Source organism: Zingiber officinale, chromosome 10A, assembly GCF_018446385.1.
Source record: "Zingiber officinale cultivar Zhangliang chromosome 10A, Zo_v1.1, whole genome shotgun sequence".
Taxonomy (NCBI): domain Eukaryota; kingdom Viridiplantae; phylum Streptophyta; class Magnoliopsida; order Zingiberales; family Zingiberaceae; genus Zingiber; species Zingiber officinale.
Genome location: NC_056004.1, coordinates 21,866,491 through 21,888,895, shown reverse-complemented (window position 1 = coordinate 21,888,895; position 22,405 = coordinate 21,866,491). Strand labels below are relative to the sequence as shown.

Below are 22,405 nucleotides of genomic sequence, written 5' to 3'. Positions count from 1 at the left end.
AAATTAAATTTTGGTGTCATTGATCGAAGAATCTTCTCAACAATGGTGACGTCTTGCATTTTTTTCACCATATATCCTCATTTTGTTGGCAATTGTCATGGTTCTTGCAAAAAAATCTGAAACAGATTCCCCAGACTTCATGCGTAAAGTCTCGAATTCTGTCCGAAGACCTTGAAGCTGCACCCTCTTAGCCTTGGCATTCCCTTGATACTTCTTCTTCATGCAATCCCAAATATCCTTGGATGTTTCTTTGCTAAGAATTGTCTCCAAGGTTGCTCGATCTATGGCTTGGAAAAAATAGTTCTTTGCCTTGAGATCCTTCAGCTTCAATGCATATAATTCCGTTTTTTGTGCACTCGTTAGTACTTCTCCAACTGCTGGCTCTGCTACTCCAGATTCAACAACCTGCCAATACTCCTTGGATCTCAAAAAGTTCTCCATTAACATGCTCCAATGGTCATAGTGACCATCAAAGCGAGGAATTGTTGGTTGAACAAAGTTGTCAGACATCATGATAATATACTACTGCTGCAGAAAGAACTCAAACTCAACCCTTTTTTCTCACAAAAACATTCACACAACTCAACCTCTTTTTTTTAAGGGCGGACTAGTTCTCCAACCTCGCTCTGATACCAATGTTAACGTGGCAAGAGAAACGAAAGACACTCAACAAAGACTTCTTCTTTGCATAAAAAATTTCTTATCCACAAAGGAAAATCAGAGCTTATTTATAGGCTTTTACAGTAGAATATTTCATCCACTATCTCCTAATTAATAAGATCACACTAAAACTAATCGATAAGCAAAAGACTCGGACAAAACCAAAAGACTCGGACAAATGATAAAAGGACGGCTGTGAACCCTAGCTAGCTTCGACGGCGCTTGTGAGAGCTTGTCGCGGCGAGGGAGGCACGACAAGGAAGGGAGATTCTGCGGCAAGAGAGGGTGAGGCAATTCTGCAAACCCTAGCTTCGATGACGCTTCTGTTAGCTTGGCGCCGCGAGTCTTGGCGCGCCAGGAGGATCGCGAGAGAGGGTGGCTGTGAGAGCGAGGTGGGGGAGGGTGCGGCGAGGAGAACAGCGAGCTGGGCATAAGGAGGGAGGAGGAGAGTCGGTCGTGGCGAGAAGCAAATTAAAAATGTGTGACGCGGACTTGCCATGATGGCGGTCCGCAACGATCCACAGGATTTGGTCCGCAGAGGATCAAAACTATATATATATATATATATATATATATATATATATATATAGTGATGACATGTCGCGTGTCGCACAGTACGTGACTGTGTGCACACAATATATCAGACTTGTTTTTTTTAATTATTTTTTTTAGATTTTGAATTAAAAAATTAATATTTCTTTATATAAATCCCTAATACATAAATATATCCCCTAAACATATTACAATACTCCATAAATATTTAAATTTATTTTATTTTTAATTTTTCTTTTTACTAAATAATATAAGTCAATTGGAAAACTTGAATCCTAAGATAAAATCTTAAAAAAAAAATAGCTTGAAAATTATGACCCAATTGGAAAACATGAATTCTAAAATAAAATTAAAAAATATTTTAATTAATTTTTTTAATTCAAAATTTAAAAAACTAATAATAAAAAATAAGTCGATATCTATTATTTTTTTAGATTTTGAATTTTAAAAAATAACTATTTCTTTGTATAAATCCCTAATATATCTATGAATATATCCCCTAAACACATTACAATACTTCATAAATATTTAAATTTATTTTTAATTTTTTTTATTAAATACTGTAACTTAATTGGGAAGTCTAAACCCTAAGGATAAAATCTTTAAAAAAAATAACTTATGAATTATAATCCAATTGGGAACCTAGAAATAAAATCTTAAAAAAATATTTTAATTATTTTTTTATCCGAAATTTGAAAAAATAATTAAAAAGGAAAAAAATAAAGCCTGCTGGACGCGTATAGTCACATACTGCATCTGCATGTATCGTGAAGGATATTATATATATATATATATATATATATATATAAAAGGCTGCATTTGAAAATTAGAAAAAAAACATAATGGTTTAATATTCTTTTAATTTCAATTCAATAGTGTTTCAAACAAAAAAAAAAAAATTTGTTGTATCCATGATTGATGGGGTTGGATTATCGTAAAAAAATCCGAGCAGGCGCAAGCCATGCCCCCAGAATCTTATTATAGCCTTACCGGTGAATATAACGATGCCACGTATCCCATGCGGTGGGACCCGTCGTCAGGTAAGGAATTAAACGGGCGCAAAAACGAGATGACGTAATATTAATAAGGCCCTCCGCTCACTCTTTCAGTTTGTACCCATTTCAAACCCCAACATCTGTTGGCGAGCTATGTGTGGGGTAATGTGACTTAAGTAGTGTAGGTGAATAAAAAGGAACTAGTAAACCAGGAACACGATCGCCAATCATGCTCAAATTGCAGCGAACAAGCAACGTGTTAAAAGTGATCGATTCGCCGGGCGCAAACTCTGCTAGGGGACGATGGAGGCGACCGAGGTGGATGGTGGACGCAATGTCTCCCTCGCACCAGAGCTCAGCCCCAGCTTGGCCGCCGCAGAGGACCATTTCCGCGTGAAGCGGCGCGCCCTCGAGGCGGTCCTGGAGAATTGTAAGAGGGCCCTCGAATTGCTGGAAAAACCCTACATCGACCTAGACCCTGCAGGCGACGAGGCTGCAGAGGCACAGCCTATGGGAGAAGTTGAGGGATCCCTGCCGCGGTCTGAATCTGGAGGCGACTTCGAGGCCGATGAGGTATGGGTCGGATTGGATCCCAAGTTGTAGTTTGTACCTTTTGTAATGATCACATGGGGAATTTTAGATGACTCTTAGCCACTTGATTCCTTTTTATGATCGTGCTAGAAGCATGTAACCGTAGGCCTCTCTGCTGAGTTTTCTACTGTTCTTTGAACTATGGCGGTGCGCTTGATCGGTGCAGATTATTCCTTTTTTTTCTTTTTCAAATTTAGTTTCTGGTGAGGAATGAGACATGATTTAGTTGTTGAAATTTACTGCTGGAGTTCGTTGCACAGAACTACATGCATAGAACACAAGCGGATCCATAATTCATTACGACCCATTCTACATCCAGAGAGTTAATCTATGTTAAGTGTGCAAAGTGTTCGTGGTAAGTGTTGGTTTCTTTTCATTACATTATTATGCTAATGGTTATACAAATCATGCTTTGAAGCTGTACTTGCTCTAGTTATTCTAATTCTTATGTCAAAATATTTTACTTGTCAGTAGCATTCTTCTTTTGAAAAACATGAATCTTGAGACAAATCTATGTTGCTACATGTTGTGTGCATGAAAATTGTTGATCTGTTTCCTGAATGACTGTGCTTGATTTGGCCTTTAGCTTACCCTTGCAGTCTAATGCCAATTACAATAGGTAGCATTGATAATTTGATATAGTGAAACTGAGAAGTACAACTGTTGATTATTTTGGTTTGGATATTTGATGATCACTATTCTAAGTTTATTGCTCTAGAAATAAGGATAAATGGGACTCGAAGCAAAATGGGGGGAAAACACTCTAATTTAATTTCCTCTTACCTTGTTTAAAACAACTTGCTTGCTACCATTTGTTGGAACTTGGAAGTTAATGTAGCAGGATGGAATTAGCTTATACTCCACCATTGTCATCGTACATGATATGAATATTTGTCTCATATCTTGCTTTTTTCCCATATCCAACCCCATCTAGTAGGATAAGGCTTGGTTGTCGTTGTATCATTGCTTTGTTCCAGCCTATATTTTTGGAAATTAGAACATTTGTTTAATTAATTCCTTCCCTATTTCCTTTCTATCCCACATTTCCATCCAAAGAATTATAAATAAGAGAAACAAACTATTTTTTTTTCTTCCCTCTTGTTTTTCTCCCCTCTACTTTCAGTCAAGTAAAACAGGATACTATATTGCTAGGAAAAAGCCTAATCTGTGCTTGTAAATTGTATAAGATAAACAGTCTCCCTCAAGGATTGTCAAATAATTAGATTCAATTGGCTCAATCCAAAGTCAACTCTTTTCTCTTGTTTAGACGACAGGATTTGCATATATTTCTTTTGCTCTCATTCCATATTTAATTTTGCTACTTACCACATAAGCTTAAGATGTTAGGAAAGTGTCCAATGTCTATTTTGATATTCTCATATGTTGTTAACTGGGATCCTATTGTGAAGCTATGTGCACTTCTGAAATCAAGAGTTGAATCACCAGACTTCCTTGAAAAGCTTGAACACATCCAGACATCTGTTTACCAAAATATTCATGGTAAGCTAACTTGTACTCAGCCCATTTATTTTCTAATAATTTATTCTTAAAACTTGTTTTATTCATCAAGTTGAAATATTTTAGGTCTCTCAACTAAAATGTTCTACTGTATGACTGATGTAGTATTTTTGTTAATAACTCCTCTTCGTAGGTGATGATAATGCATCATGGGATATGATCACCGCCAAAGATTTGTGGGATGATAAGCATTTTGATGGGAAGGATGGCGTTGACCAAGATGATTATGTACTTGTTAAGCAAGAGGACATAGTGGATGGTGTGGCAAATTTCATGGCTACTTATCTGCTATCACTAAAGCAAACTAAAGTATGCCTAGATGGAAATCTTATAAAAAATTACTTTAATTGTGTTTCTTAGTAATAGTTTTCAATTTAACTATTTGAACAACTTTATTATGGAGTCTGTCTGCTCATTGCTACTGTTTGGTATTGCAGGAATTAACTCCAAATCAACTTCAAGCAGGTGAGACTGTTGAATCTGATTTTCTTTTTGTATGAAACAAATATTTGACAGTAATTCTTATGTGCTGACAACTAGTTGTTACTTATTGTGAGTTGGCAGCCCTATGCAAAACGTTTTCTGTTAAGAAGAAGAAAAGCAAGCTCAGGAAGGCATGGGATGGAAGCAAGGTTGTTTACAATGTTGCTTCATGGAGTGCTACTGCCATTGGGTATGTCTTTTCTTGCAAAGAAATCGAGAGGGGCTATCGTCTCACACTAACATTTACTTGATGCTGATAACTGAAGTTTCCTAGTTACCTTATTGGAAATGGGGCTAATGGGCCTGGCTCTGTTATGAGACCTTAATTAGCTCTAGCCCTAGAGAAATGTGGCCTGCCAACACCAAAGATCACTTTTTGGCCATGCTCTCTAAGGGTAAATGATGGTCAGATCAAGTTGGTTCTAAACCAAAATTTGACTCAACCCAAGTTTTTCAATTAAGATACATTGTCCGAAAACAATATCCAAGAATCAATGGTATATTCGACCAATCCAAGTCAAGTTGAGTTGAATCAGGCTGATTATTGGTTTTTAGGTCACCAATATAGCACCTGCTAATGTCAATATATATTGTTTTTTACTTTATTCAAACAAAAATTAAATTCTAATATTATAAACTAGTTCCATAAATAAAGATATCAAGAACCTAGCTTATGAAATACTATTATAAATCCAGACATATTAATATAAACATAATATTCTTACAGTGCAATAGAGTTTCCAAGATTAAACAGTGAGAGTCTTCATGTTAATTCTTGTAAAAATCTAAGTTGCATGAATTTTAAACGCCGGATAAGAATTTGAACATAGGAAAACAAGAACAAGAAAGATCTAGTTTCATCATGAGCATAATATAAGAACGTAAATACATAAGCATGATAAGAAATCTGATTGAAGAGTCATGTCCTTATCTTGAAGCGTCGTTGGCTTGATCCCTGTGGAAGATGCAGTGGAAAGAAGAGGAAAGTCTTCCAAGGAGCTTAGGATGACGCTAAAAAAAATTCTAGGTTAATAGGGAACAAGAGCTTTGTGAAGATTACCCTAACCCTTTGAGCCCTCTCCTTTATATAAGAATCCAATCCGTTATCAGTCCATAAATGATAACAGATTGAGCTAAAAAGTTCTACACATTGAACCCGCATCCAATAACCCGAAATCTAATAAAAATATAAGTTAGATCACTTTAAAGGGTTCAGATTGTATTCACATGTTCAACTTACAAATAAGTCCACCTAATAGAGATAATAAAATCCAACAATCTTTCACTTGGGTTACATGTGAGTTGTATGTAAAATACAAGTAAAAACTTTAGTTGATATCAAACTTTATGGATACAAGATACCCTGTAAACAATCTGGTCCATTAACATCATTGGTATAGGACTAAAGAGATCATAACTACTGTATATGATTGTAATAAGCCCTCATAGTAATCACAATATCAATGTCATTAACGACATAGATCAAGATGTGGATCTATAGTGTAGAAATTATATGAAATATAATTAGTATATATCAATTTTCAACTGATCTTAAGTGACTTAAAAGGATATCAGATCATATTTGCAAATACTTTATGCTAAACTGCAAGAACAAATCATGATCCAAACTTTATGATTCCAAAAGGAGTCTATATCACATTTATAAATATCAAATGCTAAACAACAGCAGTAAATCATAATATTGTATTTAAGAGTGTCCAACAAACAAATAAAATCTCATGAATGTTTTGAACTTTAAGTACGTATAATAATCTTCAATATCAAATATAAAGCAATAAAATAAATATACTCCTACTAGATGAGTTTTTCTTCCATAAGCACTCTCATATCCACAACATACGCATGAAACACCGTAGGCATCCAACCTTTGGTGAGTAGATCAGCAAACATGGAATCTGTGCTGATGTGCTCTACCATGACTTGACGACTCTAAACTCTTTTTTTAACCGTTAGAAACTTGATGTTGCTTAGACTTTGACGAACTATGATTGTTCTTGGCATAAGTTCTGCGGCTTTATTATCACAGTAGATCCTGTCAATTCCATCAACGATATGTAATGATGTGATGAAGTTTCGCAACCAAATTTTATGATTAGATGCTTCATAGAATGCTATCAAATGTGCCTCCATAGTAGAAGTAGATACTAGTGTCTGTTTAACGCTCTTCCAAGATATAACTCCTCCAGCAAGTATGAAAATATAGCCCGAAGTGGACCTCCTACTATCCAAGCATCCAGTAAAATTAGAGTCTGAATATCCAACCAGCTCAGGTGATCTAACCTCCGATACGTGAGCATATGCCCTTTAGTTCCTTGCAAATACTGTATCACTCTCTTAACCGCTTTCCAATGCGACGGTCTTGGATTACTAATATATCTGTCTAATATCCCTAATATAAATGTTATATCTGGTCGAGTACAAACTTATGCATACATGAGACTTCCCACAACAATAACAACAAACAAGTCTTATCCCACTAAGTGGGGTCAATTATATAGATCCTTTTACGCCATTGAGCTCTATCTCCTACTATGTCATCATATATACTTAAATAAATTTTATCTTGTTTAATTGTTGCTAACCAAGTCTTTTTTGATTTTCTTCTTCCTCGTTCGATATACATGTTTATCATAATTTCACATTGCCTAATTGGAGTATTTATTGGTCGTTTAAGTACATGCACATACCATTTTAAAGGTGTCTCTCGGAATTTTCCTTCAATAGATACAACTCCGACTTTCTCACTAATTCTCTCATTTCTTATTCTATCCATTCTCGTATATACACACGTTCACCTTAATATCTTCATCTCTGCAACTCTCATCTTTTAATCATGTGCTCGAGTCATAGCCTAACATTGAACTCCATATAACATAGCAAGTCTAACTGCGGGTTTATAAAATTTTTCTTTAAGTTTAAATTTTAAAGGTACTTTACGATGACATAAAGATCCGACGCTCTCCTCTCTTTCAACCATCCTGCTTGTATTCTATGTAAGACATCTCTTTCAATTTCTCCATCATTTTGTAAAAATGATCCTAAATATCTAAAGCTCTCAGTTTTGGATAACACGTCATCTACTATCTTACAATTATCTCATTATGTCTAATATTGCTAAATTCAAATTCTATATATTTTTTCTTTATTCTACTAAGCCTAAAACCTTTTCTTTCTAGTGTTTCCTGCTAAAATTATAGTTTAACATTTATTCCTTCACGTGTTTCATTTACCAAAACAATATCATCTGCAAACAACATGTACCACGGTATTATTTCTTGAATGTGTGCAGTGAGTTCATTCATAATTAGTGTAAAAAGATAGACTCAGAGTTGATCCTTGATGTAATGCTATCTTTATTGGAAATGCTTCAGGTACTCTGCCTGAAATCTTTACTCTAGTCGTTATATTCTCGTACATATCCTTAATTAGTTCAATATATGTTACGCTAACATCTCTCTTTTCTAGAATTCTCCATATAATTTCTCTTTATCATAAGTTTTTTCTAAGTCAATGAATATCATATGGGAATTGTTCCGTCTCCTTTATTTCAAGTTCAAGGCGTGAAAATTGCTGCAAGCTGAACTTATCACTTATTGACATAGGTGTATCATCATGTATACAGTCTGTATCTCATACCTTATAAGCACCTTTTCAATATAGGCATGTTGTGAAAGTCATGCATGTCTCTTGAACGATCACGATAGATCCGTATGCCTAAAACAATATATGTTTCACCAAGATCTTTCATTTCAAAATTACCAGATAGAAATGATTTAGTTTCATGTAGCAAACCCTTATTATTATTCGCAAGCAATATATCGTCCACATACAGAACAAGTATAACAAACTTGCTCCCATTGAACTTGACATATATGCACTGATCAACGGGGTTCTATTTAATCCAAATGAGGTAACCACTTGATCAAATTTTCGGTGCTACTAACAGTATACCTGTTTTAAATCATAAATAGACTTCTTTAATCTACATACTAGGTGCCTTGAATCCTTAGACATAAAATTCACTAGACTCCTCTATGTCTCTATTGAGGAATGCAGTCTTTACGTCCGTTTGATGTAGCTCCAAATCATAATAAGAGAGTCTTTCGTCAACACAGGTGAGCTTCTTTCTGAGTGAATCCCTTGACAACAAGACGAGCTTTATACTTTTCGACATTACCCCTTGAATTCCGTTTGGTTTTAAATATCCATTTACAACCAACGAGCTTTTTACCTTCAGATAATTCAATAAGTTCTCAAACGTCATTGTTTGTCATAAACTTCAACTCTTTTTGCATGACGTTAATCTACCTTTCAGAGTTAGAGTATTGTTTGACTTCTTGGAAGGATGTAGGACCACTTTCCAATTCTATGTCAAAATCATGCTCTTGGAGATAAACATAATACAAGAATTTGTGGTTTTCTGTTCCCTTGTGAATTGCCTTACAGGCACTTGTGTTTGAGGTGGTTGAGGTACTTCCTCATCAGTATGAGACAATACCTCAATTTCAATGGTAGACTCCTCCAATTGCATTGGAGATATCATGGGAATATTTTGGTTCACTACACTCATTGGATGTACAATATTCACAATGTGCGGTATGGTAACCATACTACTATTAATCACACTATTAGTGACTGCAAGAGGATAGTCAACGCTTTCCTCAAAAAATACTTTCCTGATTTTATTACTCTCACAGTCCTATCTGACATTTTTCGTTTCGAAGAAGGATCTCTTAAAGAGATCATAAAATTTATATCCCTTGACTTCTCAGACTAACCTACAAAATTGCAGCTAACTGTTGTTGAGTTTAATTTTCTTTCGTTAGACATGTAAAGCCCTCAACAACCCTAGACGTGTAAATGTTTAATGCTATGCTTCCTACCTGTCCACATCTCGAATACGGTTTTAGTTACTGTCTTACTAGATACTCTATTGAATAGATAAATTGAAATCTTGAGTGTCTCACCCCCACAAAGATTCAAGTAAAGAAGTAATAGTCATCGTACTTCTTACTATATCTTTTAGAATACAATTGCATGACTCAGCTACACCATTCTGACTCGGTGTACCAGGCATGGTATACTGAAGCGCAATCCCACACTCGGCAAGATAGTTCACAAAAGGTCTGGATGTTATTCACCTGATCCATCATATCGACCGTAATATTCACCTCAACAGTCGAATTAGACGGCTTTAATTTTCTTACTTAGTTGAAGTTCAACTTTGGCTTTAAAATTTTGAACATATCCAAAGATTGTGACTTCTCATGAATAAGGTACAGATAGTCAAATTGAATAGTCACCCATTAAACTAATAAAATATGTGTCCATTTCAAGATGTCTTAGGGAATAGTCTACAAATATTTATATGTATTAGTTCCAAAACGTTACTAAAACGGCTAGCCCCTTATTCCTTTTGCTAGTGGTTTTTAGGGATGACAATTTCATCTGAACCCGATGGAAGATCCGATATCCGACCCGAATGAAGAGGGTATGGAGGGACTATCGATGCATGATATCCTACCTGAATACCCGATTAAATTATATATATGTTAATTCTAATACACTTTTATTAAATGATGATAGTTAGATGGAATGAAAAAAAAAATTATTAGTCTAGGTATCGTGATGGATATCCTATACCTGATAGGTATGGGGACTGATGATATAAAATTTGACTAAAATCCTACCCATTGTCATCCCTAGCGGTCTTCCCTTTAACACACTATGCAGACATCAAAGTCTGACATACCAAGGAAATCGAGAATTCTATGTGACATTAACCTTTCTAGGCGTTGTTTGGATATATGTCATAAACATCTATTCTACAATATGGAAGAATTCTCGTCGGTCAATTTGGATATTATGCATTATCACGTTGTCAACCGTAGGAGTAAAAATGTTCAATTTATAAAGTTTATCAACCAAGAAATCATTGTCAATCAAAATTGAATTTAAAAAAATACTAAACATTTCATTTTCAAATGAACAAGAATAACCTGATTTGTCTAAATAAGAAATTGAAATTAAGTTCCGTGTAAAAGGTATAATTAAAGTATTATCTAAATCCAAATAGACATCAGTTCCTAAATAAAGCCTAAAAACACCAATAAACTCGATCGCAACCTTCTTTCTATTTCTCGTATAGATGTATCTTTCCCATCAAGTAGAAGTCGGCTGACAACTCTGCATAGTGATACTTATATGAATAGTAGCACCGGTATCTATCCACCTAGAGTTAGTGGATACGATTGCTAAATTGACTTTTAAACTAATAAATTTGAGAAGTTTACCGTTCTTTACATGCTAGTTAATATATTTGAGACAATCTTTCTTCAGATGACCTTTCTTCTTACAAAAGAAATAAGTGGATTCCTTATCCTGCTTTTTGTGTTCCATATGACCATTGCCTCCAGAATCTACACTTTGTTTCCTTTTTCTTTGTTATTCATCATCTTTCGCTTCTTACTCGCATTTGAAAAATCAGATGCTAAGTGAGCACTTTCAATCTTTAGTCTCTCTTCTTGCACACATTAAGCAATAAACTCATTCAATGTCTACTTTTCCTTTTAAGTATTATACAATATCTTAAAAGGAGTGAACCGTGCAGACAGAAACATCAAGATGAAATGTACTAATATACTACATATCGAGTTATAGTGTTTTCAGACTTGTCGATATATTGGACATCTCCATAATATACTCCCTTATGTTTTCTTTACCATTGTACACATGGTTACCACTTCGTAAAAAGTGTAGCAGTCTTGACCTTTTCATTTGAGGTAAATCCGTCTGTCAGTTGGTTCAACAAACTCCTAGCATCTCCTCTCTTTGTTATTAAGCCCTTTATCGGTGCCTGCATGGAAAGCCACGCATGCGATTTGATTCCTTAATGCATAGTCTAAGTCCATGCAGCCTAAGACTATGATATGTATTCTTTTCATTTAGCAAAATTCAAGCTAGTTAATGTTGGGATTTATTAATACTAACCGTTACAAATTACGCTGAAATTAATAAGAGAAATTTATTTAAACTCACGATTTAACTAAATCTAAGAACATGCATAAGTGCAACTAATAAAGTATAAGATTATGAAAATAAAATAAAATTTAAATGCATATGAATGAGCTCCTTATGAGATATCAAATATAACATTGCATTTTACTCTACGTACTAAAATACAATTTGTTAGCCGCACTCTTTGATATAACTCACACTTTGATTGAGCACACAATTTGCCTTCCTTTGGGTCGACCCACTATGTACATAATATGATACTTTATATGAGTTATATTTTGGTTCATAGCTCATAACAATCTTAATCAACCACATATGTCTTCCTTTGGGCCAACATATTTTGTGCTTGATCTGAATTAAACAAAATTTTATTTCATTGTTGTAAGATACCTTGAGCATATATCTGGCATAAAAGTAACCTTCTTTTGGGTTCATTACTCTTAGCATAGATATTCGTCTATCAATACAAAACACACTAAACCTACCTAAGGGTCTTCCTTTAGGCTGACACAATAGTTTACTTAATAGCACGTTGTGTAGATACACGCAAGAAAACACTAGGAACTTTAACTGAACAGATAATTGTAAGTACCCTAGTTGGATTTGATGTGATTAACCGAGTTAAGTTAGACTCTATGTTTTGGATGCCTTGTGTTGTGCAGGGACTTTGGAACACAAGAAGTCCAGTAGAAGACACAGCTAGCGAGAAGATTAGCATGAGAAACGAGTCGACAGGCTTGGTGCATCTGAGAGACGAGATGTTGCGGAAGAGTACATCGGCGGACGAGAAGGATGCGCGGGTGCTTCCGAGGGACGAGAAGTCGGGAGGTAGATTGCTCGAGGAGAAGGCCAAAGTTGAGTTCGGGTGAGCTCAACTCTAGACGGTTGGAACATCATCCAAGCGATCGGGCAAAAGTCAATTGTTGAGTTGACTATGTCCAAGCGCTCGAACAAGGTCCCGGTGCTCGGACCTAGCCTAGGCGCTCGGATCCCTTTGGGCCACATTAGATTGCCGTTGCGGCGAAGAGGATTTGTGCAGAGCCACACCAGCCGAATCCAGGCACCTGGATCCCTTCAGGCCATATCATACCGCTGTTACGATAAAGAGGATTAGTGCAGAGCCACGTCAGCCGAATCCCGGCGCTTGGGAGCCTATAAATGCTTATTAGGGAATCGTTGCAGAGTGGATCGAGGTGACCATGTCCAGACGCACGGACTGGGTCCAAGCTCCCGAGAGCTGTCGCATCAGCAAACGGCTAGTTCGATCGGTGAGCTATAAATAGAGCCCTGATTTTTGAATTCCATATAACACACTTGTACTTTCAATTCTCCTTCTATTTAGTTTGTTAGTACTTTCAATGCTTGTAAGAGACTTCTTCATCTACATCGAAGGAGAAATTTAGTGAGCTTCCACTATCTTGGATTAGCAACTTTCTCGGTTGCAAATCAAGTTAAAATCTTTGTATCTCTTACTTTCTAGTTTCTTTTTATGTTTTTTATTTTTTATTAAACTAACGTGTGTTCCTTGTTAAATTCCGAAAGCAAGAGAAGTGCTTACCTTTTATTGCAGGCTATTCACCCCTAGAGTCGGCCTATACAGAACCAACAATAATTACTTAATCAACCTTAATTTATCAATCCATTGATATCATATAACAATCGATTGGATTTACCCCATTGATTATCACAATCGATTTGAAAACCTATTGTATGCGACTATATATATATATATATATATATAAATCTAAAATTTCTTTTAAATTCTATAATGTAATCATTATTTAATACTAATTAATCCATTCTTACATGAAACAATTGTTACAATTGTTTAATACCAATTAATAGTTTTTTTTTCATTGTTTCACATAGAAAAGAATTCTAATTGATTCGAAATAATTCTAATCGATTAGAAACAATTTTAATCGATTGATAATTGATCCTGTCGCAACTTAAGGCGGTTAATCGATTGGAAAAAATTCTCAATCGATTAGGATAGTTTTAATCGATTAACCGATCGATTCCAATCGTTTCTGTGTTCAATTTTAAAACGTTCAATCGATTGGTGAAAATTGGTTGGCGAAAATCACCAATCGATTAGGCAGCCATGATCGAACTTGTAATCGATTAAAATCAATTGCGTATTCGATTTTCATTGAGCCAATTGATTCCCAAACCAACGCAATTGATTAGGGCTAATTGATCGATTAAGTCAATCGATCTTGACGGTTCTGTTCGCTATTTTTGGCTTGACAATCGATTGTCCGACCAAGGCAATCGATTGAACCATCACGATTTTGACCTAAAATTAGGTTAAATAGCGGTGGTTTCCGTCATTCTTCGTGTTTTTCACGTAAACATGAAAAACTTGAAATGCAAGTCTAATCTAGTTTTTTCTTACATGATTTTCGCTGATAAAAAAGTGTGTTATACTAGGAAAACTTGATCTAGCATACAAACAACAAATCTACGAAAAACTTAACCTAATAGCGATCAAAACGATAAAACACAAAGGTTGGATACCACATGCTAGTTCTTGTAAAAACTTAAGCCGTATGAATTCTAAACACCGGATAAGAACTCGAACATAGGAAAATAAGAACAAGAAAGATCTAATTTCATTATGAGCATGACATAAAAAAATAAATAGATAACCATGACAAAGGACCTGATTGAAGAGTTATGTCATTGTCTCGAAGCGTCACCGACTTAATCCTTGTGGAAGAAGATACAGTGGAAAGAAGAGGAAGGTCTTCAAGGGGCTTAAAGATGACGACGCCGAAAAAATCTCTAGGTCAATAGAGAACTAAAGAGTTCTGTCAAGATTCCCTAAACCCTTGGGAATCTTTCCTTTATATAGGAAGTTATCATCCCGATGATAACAGATTGGGCTAAAGAGTTCTACACATTAAATCCGCATCCAATAATCTAAAACTCAATAAAACATAAATTAGATTACTTTAAAGGGTTCAAATTATATCCACATGTTCAATTTACAAATAAACCCATCTAATATGGATAATAAAATCAAATAATTCTTTTTTTTTTAAATGATACTCTTTTATTACTATTAAGTAGGATAAAACTCTTTCATTACTATTTATTCTTTTATTGTATATATATATATATATATATATATATATATATATGCACACACTTAGAGTGACTTATCCTATTAGTTAGCGATTGGGATGTCTAACAGGTCATGCAATTTAATTTTGGCTAAATTTTATATGTATTTTAAAATTTGGTTGGCTTGTCTTAATTGCAAGTGTGAACTAGATATCATATCTGATCCAAGATCCAAATATATATATATATATATATATATAGAGAGAGAGAGAGAGAGAGAGAGAGTGACTTATCCTATTAGTTAGCGATTGGGATGTCTAACAGGTCATGCAATTTAATTTTGGCTAAATTTTATATGTATATTAAAATTTGGTTGGCTTGTCTTAATTGCACGTGTGAACTAGATATCATATCTGATCCAAGATCCAAATGCATATTATTTTTGACTTGCAAACCAAATGGAAGTCAAAATAATCTGGAATTTTGGGTCGATTCAGATGTCCATTGGATCAAGTATTTTACCCACCCCCAGTGCTTTGTAACCTTCAGCCTCATCCCTTCAGACATGCCCAAGATCATTATTGACAATGCCTATGCCCCGTGAAAGCCTCAATCAAAGCCAGTGGTTCCTCATTGGCGCCATCTCCTTCCTTTCCTAGCATGTGTCGCACCAACCACAATTGTTTAAGCTATGGCCTCTAGGCCTGGCATCAAGAATAGGGTGATCTTTGATACCTCCCTTCTCTCTCACGAAGCTAATGCTGCTCCTTTGTCACTTCGCCTCAATCTCACATCCACACAAGCCATCACTGCACACATGAGCACCACCTACATTTGCTTGAGTTCATGATACTGTCAGAGCAGTACACAACAATCACACATGACCTTCCCCATCCTTGAGTTGCTACCTTCAGTCTACTACCGTGCTACTTCAAAAAATGGAAAAAAGGAAAAATTGTTCCTAAAATCTCATTGTGTCTTAATCCAATCTTCTTTTATCCTCTCTTCGTTGATGTATTAATTTGAAGTCAAGTTAATCAATTATGTGCTCCAAAAAGTTTGAGAGCTATCATTGTATGCATGCTCTATCTCTATCAACAACTCTAATGCTTTGGCTATTTGTGTTTTCATCTTCTAGTCATGATTTTAGTCTACATTTACTAGTTCATGTAATAAGTTAGACATAGATTGTTTCTTAGTCTGCATTTACTAATTCATGAAATAATTTACACATGGATTGTTTCTTGGTCTACATTTACTAGTTGATCAAGCTAGTCATAGATTGTATCTCAGTCTACATTTACTAGTTCATGTAGTGATATTGATGCCCGAAATAGATGTGGGTCAGATGAAGTTAGTTGCATACGATGTATTGCAAGAACATACGGGAGGAGCAAGACTATAATAGATTAGGGTTGCATGCTATTCAGTTAACTTGGATTGCAGCTTCATGCTTTGTAGTCTATTGTAAACATTTTAAATAAATAAAGCTTGGTCTCTTTTTGCAATCTTAGTGGAGCTTGCTCTGGTTAATTAAACATTGCACTGCATCCACCTCTGAGGTCTTAATGCCTCTATATAAATTTGATCATTCATTTGTTCATCCTTTCAGGATATATCAGAATCCAGCATTAGTTAAAGCAGCTTCTGTAGCCTTCTGGTCCTCTTGCCGTGTTATATCAAAGTTGTTTTGACGATTTATCTACTTGTTGGGTTTGACATCAATGTTCCGGTCGACATGGAAGCCCAAGACACCTAGACGCTTCCAGTGCTGGGGAAGGGCAGGAAATTAGCAGCTACAATGGCGTCAAAAAAGACTGAATTCTTCATGTGTAAAAAAGGGAGCTAAGTCCTCTCTCATATGTTATTTGTAAATTCGTAGTGTTCGTGATTCTGGGAAGTTCTCTGATTGACAAGCGTTCTTAGATTCGTTTACATTTGTAGGACTAATTATTGATCCCTGGTTGGCACAGTAACACCGAGATTATTCATTGAAATCTGTGTTCTTTAAACCTGGGAATTGTTGATTGGAAAAGAGACTATTTGGATGCTGTTCAGTAATATGAGCAGATGGAAGAAATACACTTGAAAGAGTAGTGTTCAACTGTCCAAAACCTCAAATATAGTGGTTTAGTAGTTGAAATACGAGGACGCAAAAAAAAAACAAAATGAGTATGATTGGAAAACTAAGCTAACAATTAAATTATTTTTGTGACGCCACTTGGGATGCTTCAATACACCTGATTGTGGTCTGTTAATCCAGTATCTATATTATGTTTAAACTTACATTAAACAAAATTATATTAATCACAACAATTTGTCATTCCCATATGTTCTGTCATGTGCAACACAAACGCAATGAAAATTTTAGATTACAATAAAATAAAATGGCTCTTAATTTATAAGTAATTCATAACTTTTCTTTAAATGCATGATGGTGCGACTGCTAAGCAACTTTCTCAAGTGCCGTTGGAGAATATTGTTTTCCGGTGTTATGGTGTGCAACACAGACTCAAGTATTTAGGGTTTGATTCCCAATTATGGTCGAATAAGTCCGTCTCAGATTCCGTGTTTAAAGATGCGATCAGGCCCAGGCAAGCATTTCCTCAAATACGTTACGTGGTTGCTCGAATAATTGCAACAAAGAGTGTTTAAATTTAGCTGCCATTTTCCAAATTGAATGTTTTTTCCCTTTTATTTCTGGCATACTATAGACGCTGATCAAAAAGTGAACAGGAGCTGGAAAAAATAGCTAAAAGAAATAAAAATTATTATTAAAAAAAAATTTAGAATGAGTTTAATTCAGTAGAGATTCTTCCAGATTTCATTAAAATGTTGTGTGTAAATTCTAATACAGATCAATATTTTTTTATTTAACAAAAACTTTATTTATAGTCATAAAAGATCCAAAATCCCAACTCCAATCGAAGATTCATGGATCATGGTAGAAAAATCAAGTAAATAGATAAAAGAATCCACTAACTCATGTTGATAGAAAACGGAGAACAAATGTAAATATGAAACGTCAACCTAACAAACAAAAAGAGAAATGATCCCTAAGCGCCTACATCGCGAACGCGACAGCAGCAACGGCGAAGGCGCCGATCCAACTGAAGGAAAGATCAGCAGCGCCATTACCAGCCGGAGGCGGGGCGGTGGGAGCAGAAGCAGGGACGCCGGAGATCGACGACCTAGGCGCTGGCGCAGGAATATCTGAGGTCGGCGGGGCGGGAGGGGACAAAGAGGGCGACTTGGCGGCGGGGACAGGTGCAGGCGGCGCGGAAAGGGGCGCTGCTGCCGGGGGCCTCACTGGAGCAACTGTGGGCGGCGGAAGGAGAGGCGAGGGAGCAGGAGGCTTCACCGGGGCCACAGAGGGTGACTTGGAGGGGGAGGCGGCCGGGCCCTGGGCAGAGGCGGAGACGGCGAGCGACGCCAAGGCGAACGCGAGCAACGCTAAGCGAGATGCCATTTCCACCGGAAAGCGATCGAGGGGAGGAATGCGAGAGATGGCTCGAGAAAGCAAGCGACCGTGATCGTGATCGGGAACAAGCGTTAGGGTTTGGACTGCGGGGAAGAAGCAGCAGCGCGAGCGGTATTTAAAGACAGAGAAACTCTATTTAATATTATTTATTCCATCTTTAAAGTTCTCGGAAGCAGAGGGCTGAGGGCGACGCGTTGGAGCCGTTAACGAGACACCGTTCGATGAATTGTGGCCATCTGATGAAGTACCAACGGTTGTAGTAGATCCGGTCAACTTTTCCTCCGTTTCTTCTCCCGTTAATTTCGAGTTTCCGCGTTTGTCGGGCAGGACGGAGCTGGCCGAACGCGAAACCGTCATTTTCCGCGTCCACGGTGGCAGAATCGACCGTCCCGATTCCGATCGAAATCGGACGGCCGATCTTACACAGAATGTGAACGTTGCAGAGGACGGAGACGCGTGAGGAAGTCCAACTAGCCGTTTCGAAGCTTCCAGAAAGGAATAAATGAATAAAAGGCTAAAAACAATTGATTTACCAAAGACGGACTAGAACTGTGTGGGCGACGACAAGGGACGGAGAATGGCAGATCGGACGGAGAGTTGGAGAAAGAGAGACGACTGTTCGTGCAATCCCACAGCAGGTAATATTTGATACAAGTTAAAAAAAAAAAAGGTTTGATTGAATGATTATGGCAAAATCTCGATGTTGTTTTTAGCAGTAGTTTGGTTACGGTAAGAATGGCACATTCATGGAGTTTCAGAGCTTTGCAAAAAACGTTGTTTTGGCATTTGAATGAAGTGTTTAGTGTTCTTTTATGTTCTATTTTTTTTCCAGTACTGTGTTGGATTGCCATATCTCAGTGGGAGGTAAGATTTCAAATAGTTATGACGAAAATAACTCGATGATCGCAATATTATATCATGTAGGCTTTATTTTACCTTGCTCTAGAGTTGCCTTACAGATTAGAAACATGAACTTGAAGTGGATCTGGCTCCAAGTATTTGCTCCCATATGCCATTTTAACCATGCGCACATTTTTTCATGTCACTATGACTTGTGCTATTAGTCGAGCTGTCTCTGTCTCTGTCTCTGTCAACTGATAGCTACTGTAGACAAAATAATGGCTTTTTCTGTAGATTTATTGTGACAGATTAGTTTTTTATTTGATTTTTGCTATTCATTTAGATAGAACTTTAGATAAACAAAACATTCGTGAATAAATTTATTATTCTTTTAATAAAATTATATTTATATTAGTTTAATATACATAAAATTAATTAAATAAATAATTTTGAATAACTTATTAAACTAAACAAATAAACATGAACCAGTGTTGCACGGATACGGATACAGGTATCGTATTGGATACGACACGGATACGGGGATACGAAAAATTTTAAAAATATAGGACACGATACGGCTAGGATACAACGATTATTAAAAAATAAAAAATATTATATATATATATATATATATATATATCGTATTAAAAATTTAAAATCCTATAATAGAAAACTATGTTCATATTAGATCAACCATAATATCCATTACAATTAATCATCAACATCCTCATGTGCACTCTCATTTTGAAAACTTTCTATGGCAAGTAAACTGAAAATAACAATTAAGAAATAAGAAGCAACGCAGGGGACTGGGGAGCCTATTGTTAAACTTACCAGAAATCGTACCAAAAGCAAAAACAAATTCGTGATCTCAAAAGAAAAAACAAAAAACTAAACTTACCACTTTACCAGAAAGAGGGCGCTGGGCAGAAAGAGGGCAGCGACGGGAGACAGTGGGCTGTTGCGAGCAGCGGCGGGAGACGGTGAGCAGCGCCGGGCTGCTGCTGGCTTCTGCGAGGGCTGCTGTTGAGCAGGCGACGGCGCGACGCCTGGCTTTTGCAAGCAGCGGCGGCGACGCTGGCTTCTGTTGAGCAGAGAGGCGACGCTGGCCGCTGGGCTTCTGCGAGCAGCGACGAACTGCTGCTGGGTTCTGCGAGCAGTGGAGTTGTGGCGGACTTCTTCGAGCAGCAACAGGCGACGCGGCGAAGGCGCAGGGGAGATGGTCGCGTCTCGCGGCGTGAAACAATTTGTCGCGATGGAGAAAATGAATCGGGAGTGGGGAGAGTAATTTAGAGTTTTTTTGTCATTTTAATAAGTAGTCCTCATAATTTTATTATTTTTTATTTTTACCCTCGAAATTTTTAATTTTGTTACAATTGTGCCCAAACGTGTCCGGAAACGTGTCTCATCCGTGTCCTAGCTGTGTCTGGCTAGTCAAACTTGGAAAAAGTCAACGACACGATTTTTGCCGTGTCCGACACGCGTATTTGCATGTCGTGTCCGTGTCCGACACACCCAAAAATTTTTTTTGAGGGGTGTCCGTGCTACATAGACATGAACAAATATATATCCAACTCGTTCATGTTCGTGAACAATAATATTCATGAACAATGTTCGTAAACAACGTTCACGAATTATATTCATTAAATAATTTTTTTTTCAATATGCTAAATAAAATAAACAAATAAGTTTGAATTATCAAGTTCAAACTAATCAAACAACTAAACAATCAACAGTTTGAATTAAGAGTTCGATAACATCTAAATGAATCAAGCTCGAACCAAGTTCAAGCCAAGTTTGAATTGAGAGCTCAATAATATTTAAACGAACCAAGTTCAAGCCAAGTTTCAAACAACCCCAAGCTCATAAAAAATAATTCAAGTCAAGTTTGAACAATCATTTTAAAAGCTTGGTTCATTTTAAGCTCAGCTCGGTTTGGCTCAGTTACCTTATCAAATCAATTTGAACACCCCAAATCTCAACTCCACTCGACTTATTTACAGTCCTACATTTAGAAGTAAAATTAAATATCTAGGAAATTCTCTTGTTAATCTACTATTTATTGCAAAGTATCCTAGTATGTGGAAATTACCAACTAGATTCTTAGAACATCTCCAACCATAAGAGCAACTCCAACCGTATTCCTTTCACACCATTTTGTTGTAAAAGGGACACCAAATGTACTCCAATCGTATCACTTAAACTTGCACCATTTTGGTGCAAGTGAACAGTACAACACCAGGGGTGCAAGTGCTGATTTTTTTTTCTTTATTTTTTATAAAACTACTTTCTTTAATATAATATATTATAATATTAAATTTATATTTAAAAGAGTCTAAATATTATAAATTAATATTATTTTATTTTATTTAATTTATTATGTAAATTGTATATATTATAAATTTATATTAGTTATTAACTTAAATAAGTAATATTTAAAATATTTGTTATATTACTTAATATTATAAATATTTTAAATTTAAAATTAGTGTTTTTAAGTTACATATTTTTTTTATTTAATTATGTATGGATTTTGGTACATTATTTTATTTTTAAATGATTTAAAATTTAACTTAGAAGTAATAAAATAACAAATTATATTAGTAATTTCATAACAAATACATGATTAAACATTTAAAAATTTAAAATTCATAAATATAAAATACATAACATATAGTTCAGCATACAATTTAAAGATGCAACAAAAACTAAAGTAAACATACATTTAAAATAACTATAATAATATTACAATACTAAACAAATCAATATTTAATATTCTGGAAAATCACTTCCTAAACCACTGAAATAATCATGAAATTGACTGGAGTCATTCAAAGGATCTTGAGATCCTTGTCTTTCTTCTTGAGATGAATTAAATTTAGATCCTTCTCCTTGATGTGGAATTGATTGAGATTTTTAGTTTTCAGTCCTCTTTTGCATAATTTGGACTTGTTCACCGTGAAAAAATTCACGCATTATTGGATCAGTGATGGTATTCAAATCTTTGAATAAAATTTTATTCTATTCCTTGAATATAGCAACATTGGTACTACGATCCAATGCCGCAACAAGTTCGTTATTCTATTAAACCATTTTTGTGAGTTGTTGTTCATTCTTTCTCTTCAATTTTGCTTTCTTCACCCCAATAGGTCGTTTAGTTGAAGTATCACAACTATCT

General features: G+C 35.8%; 2 protein-coding genes across 2 annotated transcripts; one reads left to right on the top strand and one right to left on the bottom strand.

Moving 5' to 3' along the window:
- Positions 1-2,431: 2,431 nt before the first annotated feature.
- LOC122026374 lies at positions 2,432-16,920 on the top strand. Its single transcript, XM_042585072.1, has 6 exons — positions 2,432-2,780; positions 4,208-4,298; positions 4,450-4,625; positions 4,754-4,781; positions 4,881-4,989; positions 16,519-16,920. Exons 1-6 carry the CDS (start codon positions 2,511-2,513, stop codon positions 16,598-16,600), a joined length of 756 nt encoding a protein of 251 aa, XP_042441006.1. The 5' UTR covers positions 2,432-2,510; the 3' UTR covers positions 16,601-16,920.
- A 1,050-nt stretch (positions 16,921-17,970) lies between these two features.
- Positions 17,971-18,375, bottom strand: LOC122026505 (lysine-rich arabinogalactan protein 19-like). Its single transcript, XM_042585246.1, has one exon. It carries the CDS (start codon positions 18,373-18,375, stop codon positions 17,971-17,973), a length of 405 nt encoding a protein of 134 aa, XP_042441180.1.
- Between the last annotated feature and the right edge of the window lie 4,030 nt (positions 18,376-22,405).

Bases quoted from the DNA above. Each gene is read 5' to 3' on its own strand.
- LOC122026374 (XM_042585072.1), top strand. From the start codon at position 2,511: ATGGAGGCGACCGAGGTGGATGGTGGACGCAATGTCTCCCTCGCACCA. The intron at 2,781-4,207 runs GTATGGGTCGGA...CCTATTGTGAAG, and splicing joins GCGACTTCGAGGCCGATGAG to CTATGTGCACTTCTGAAATC. The intron at 4,626-4,753 runs GTATGCCTAGAT...TTGGTATTGCAG, and splicing joins TATCACTAAAGCAAACTAAA to GAATTAACTCCAAATCAACT.
- LOC122026505 (XM_042585246.1), bottom strand. From the start codon at position 18,375: ATGGCATCTCGCTTAGCGTTGCTCGCGTTCGCCTTGGCGTCGCTCGCC.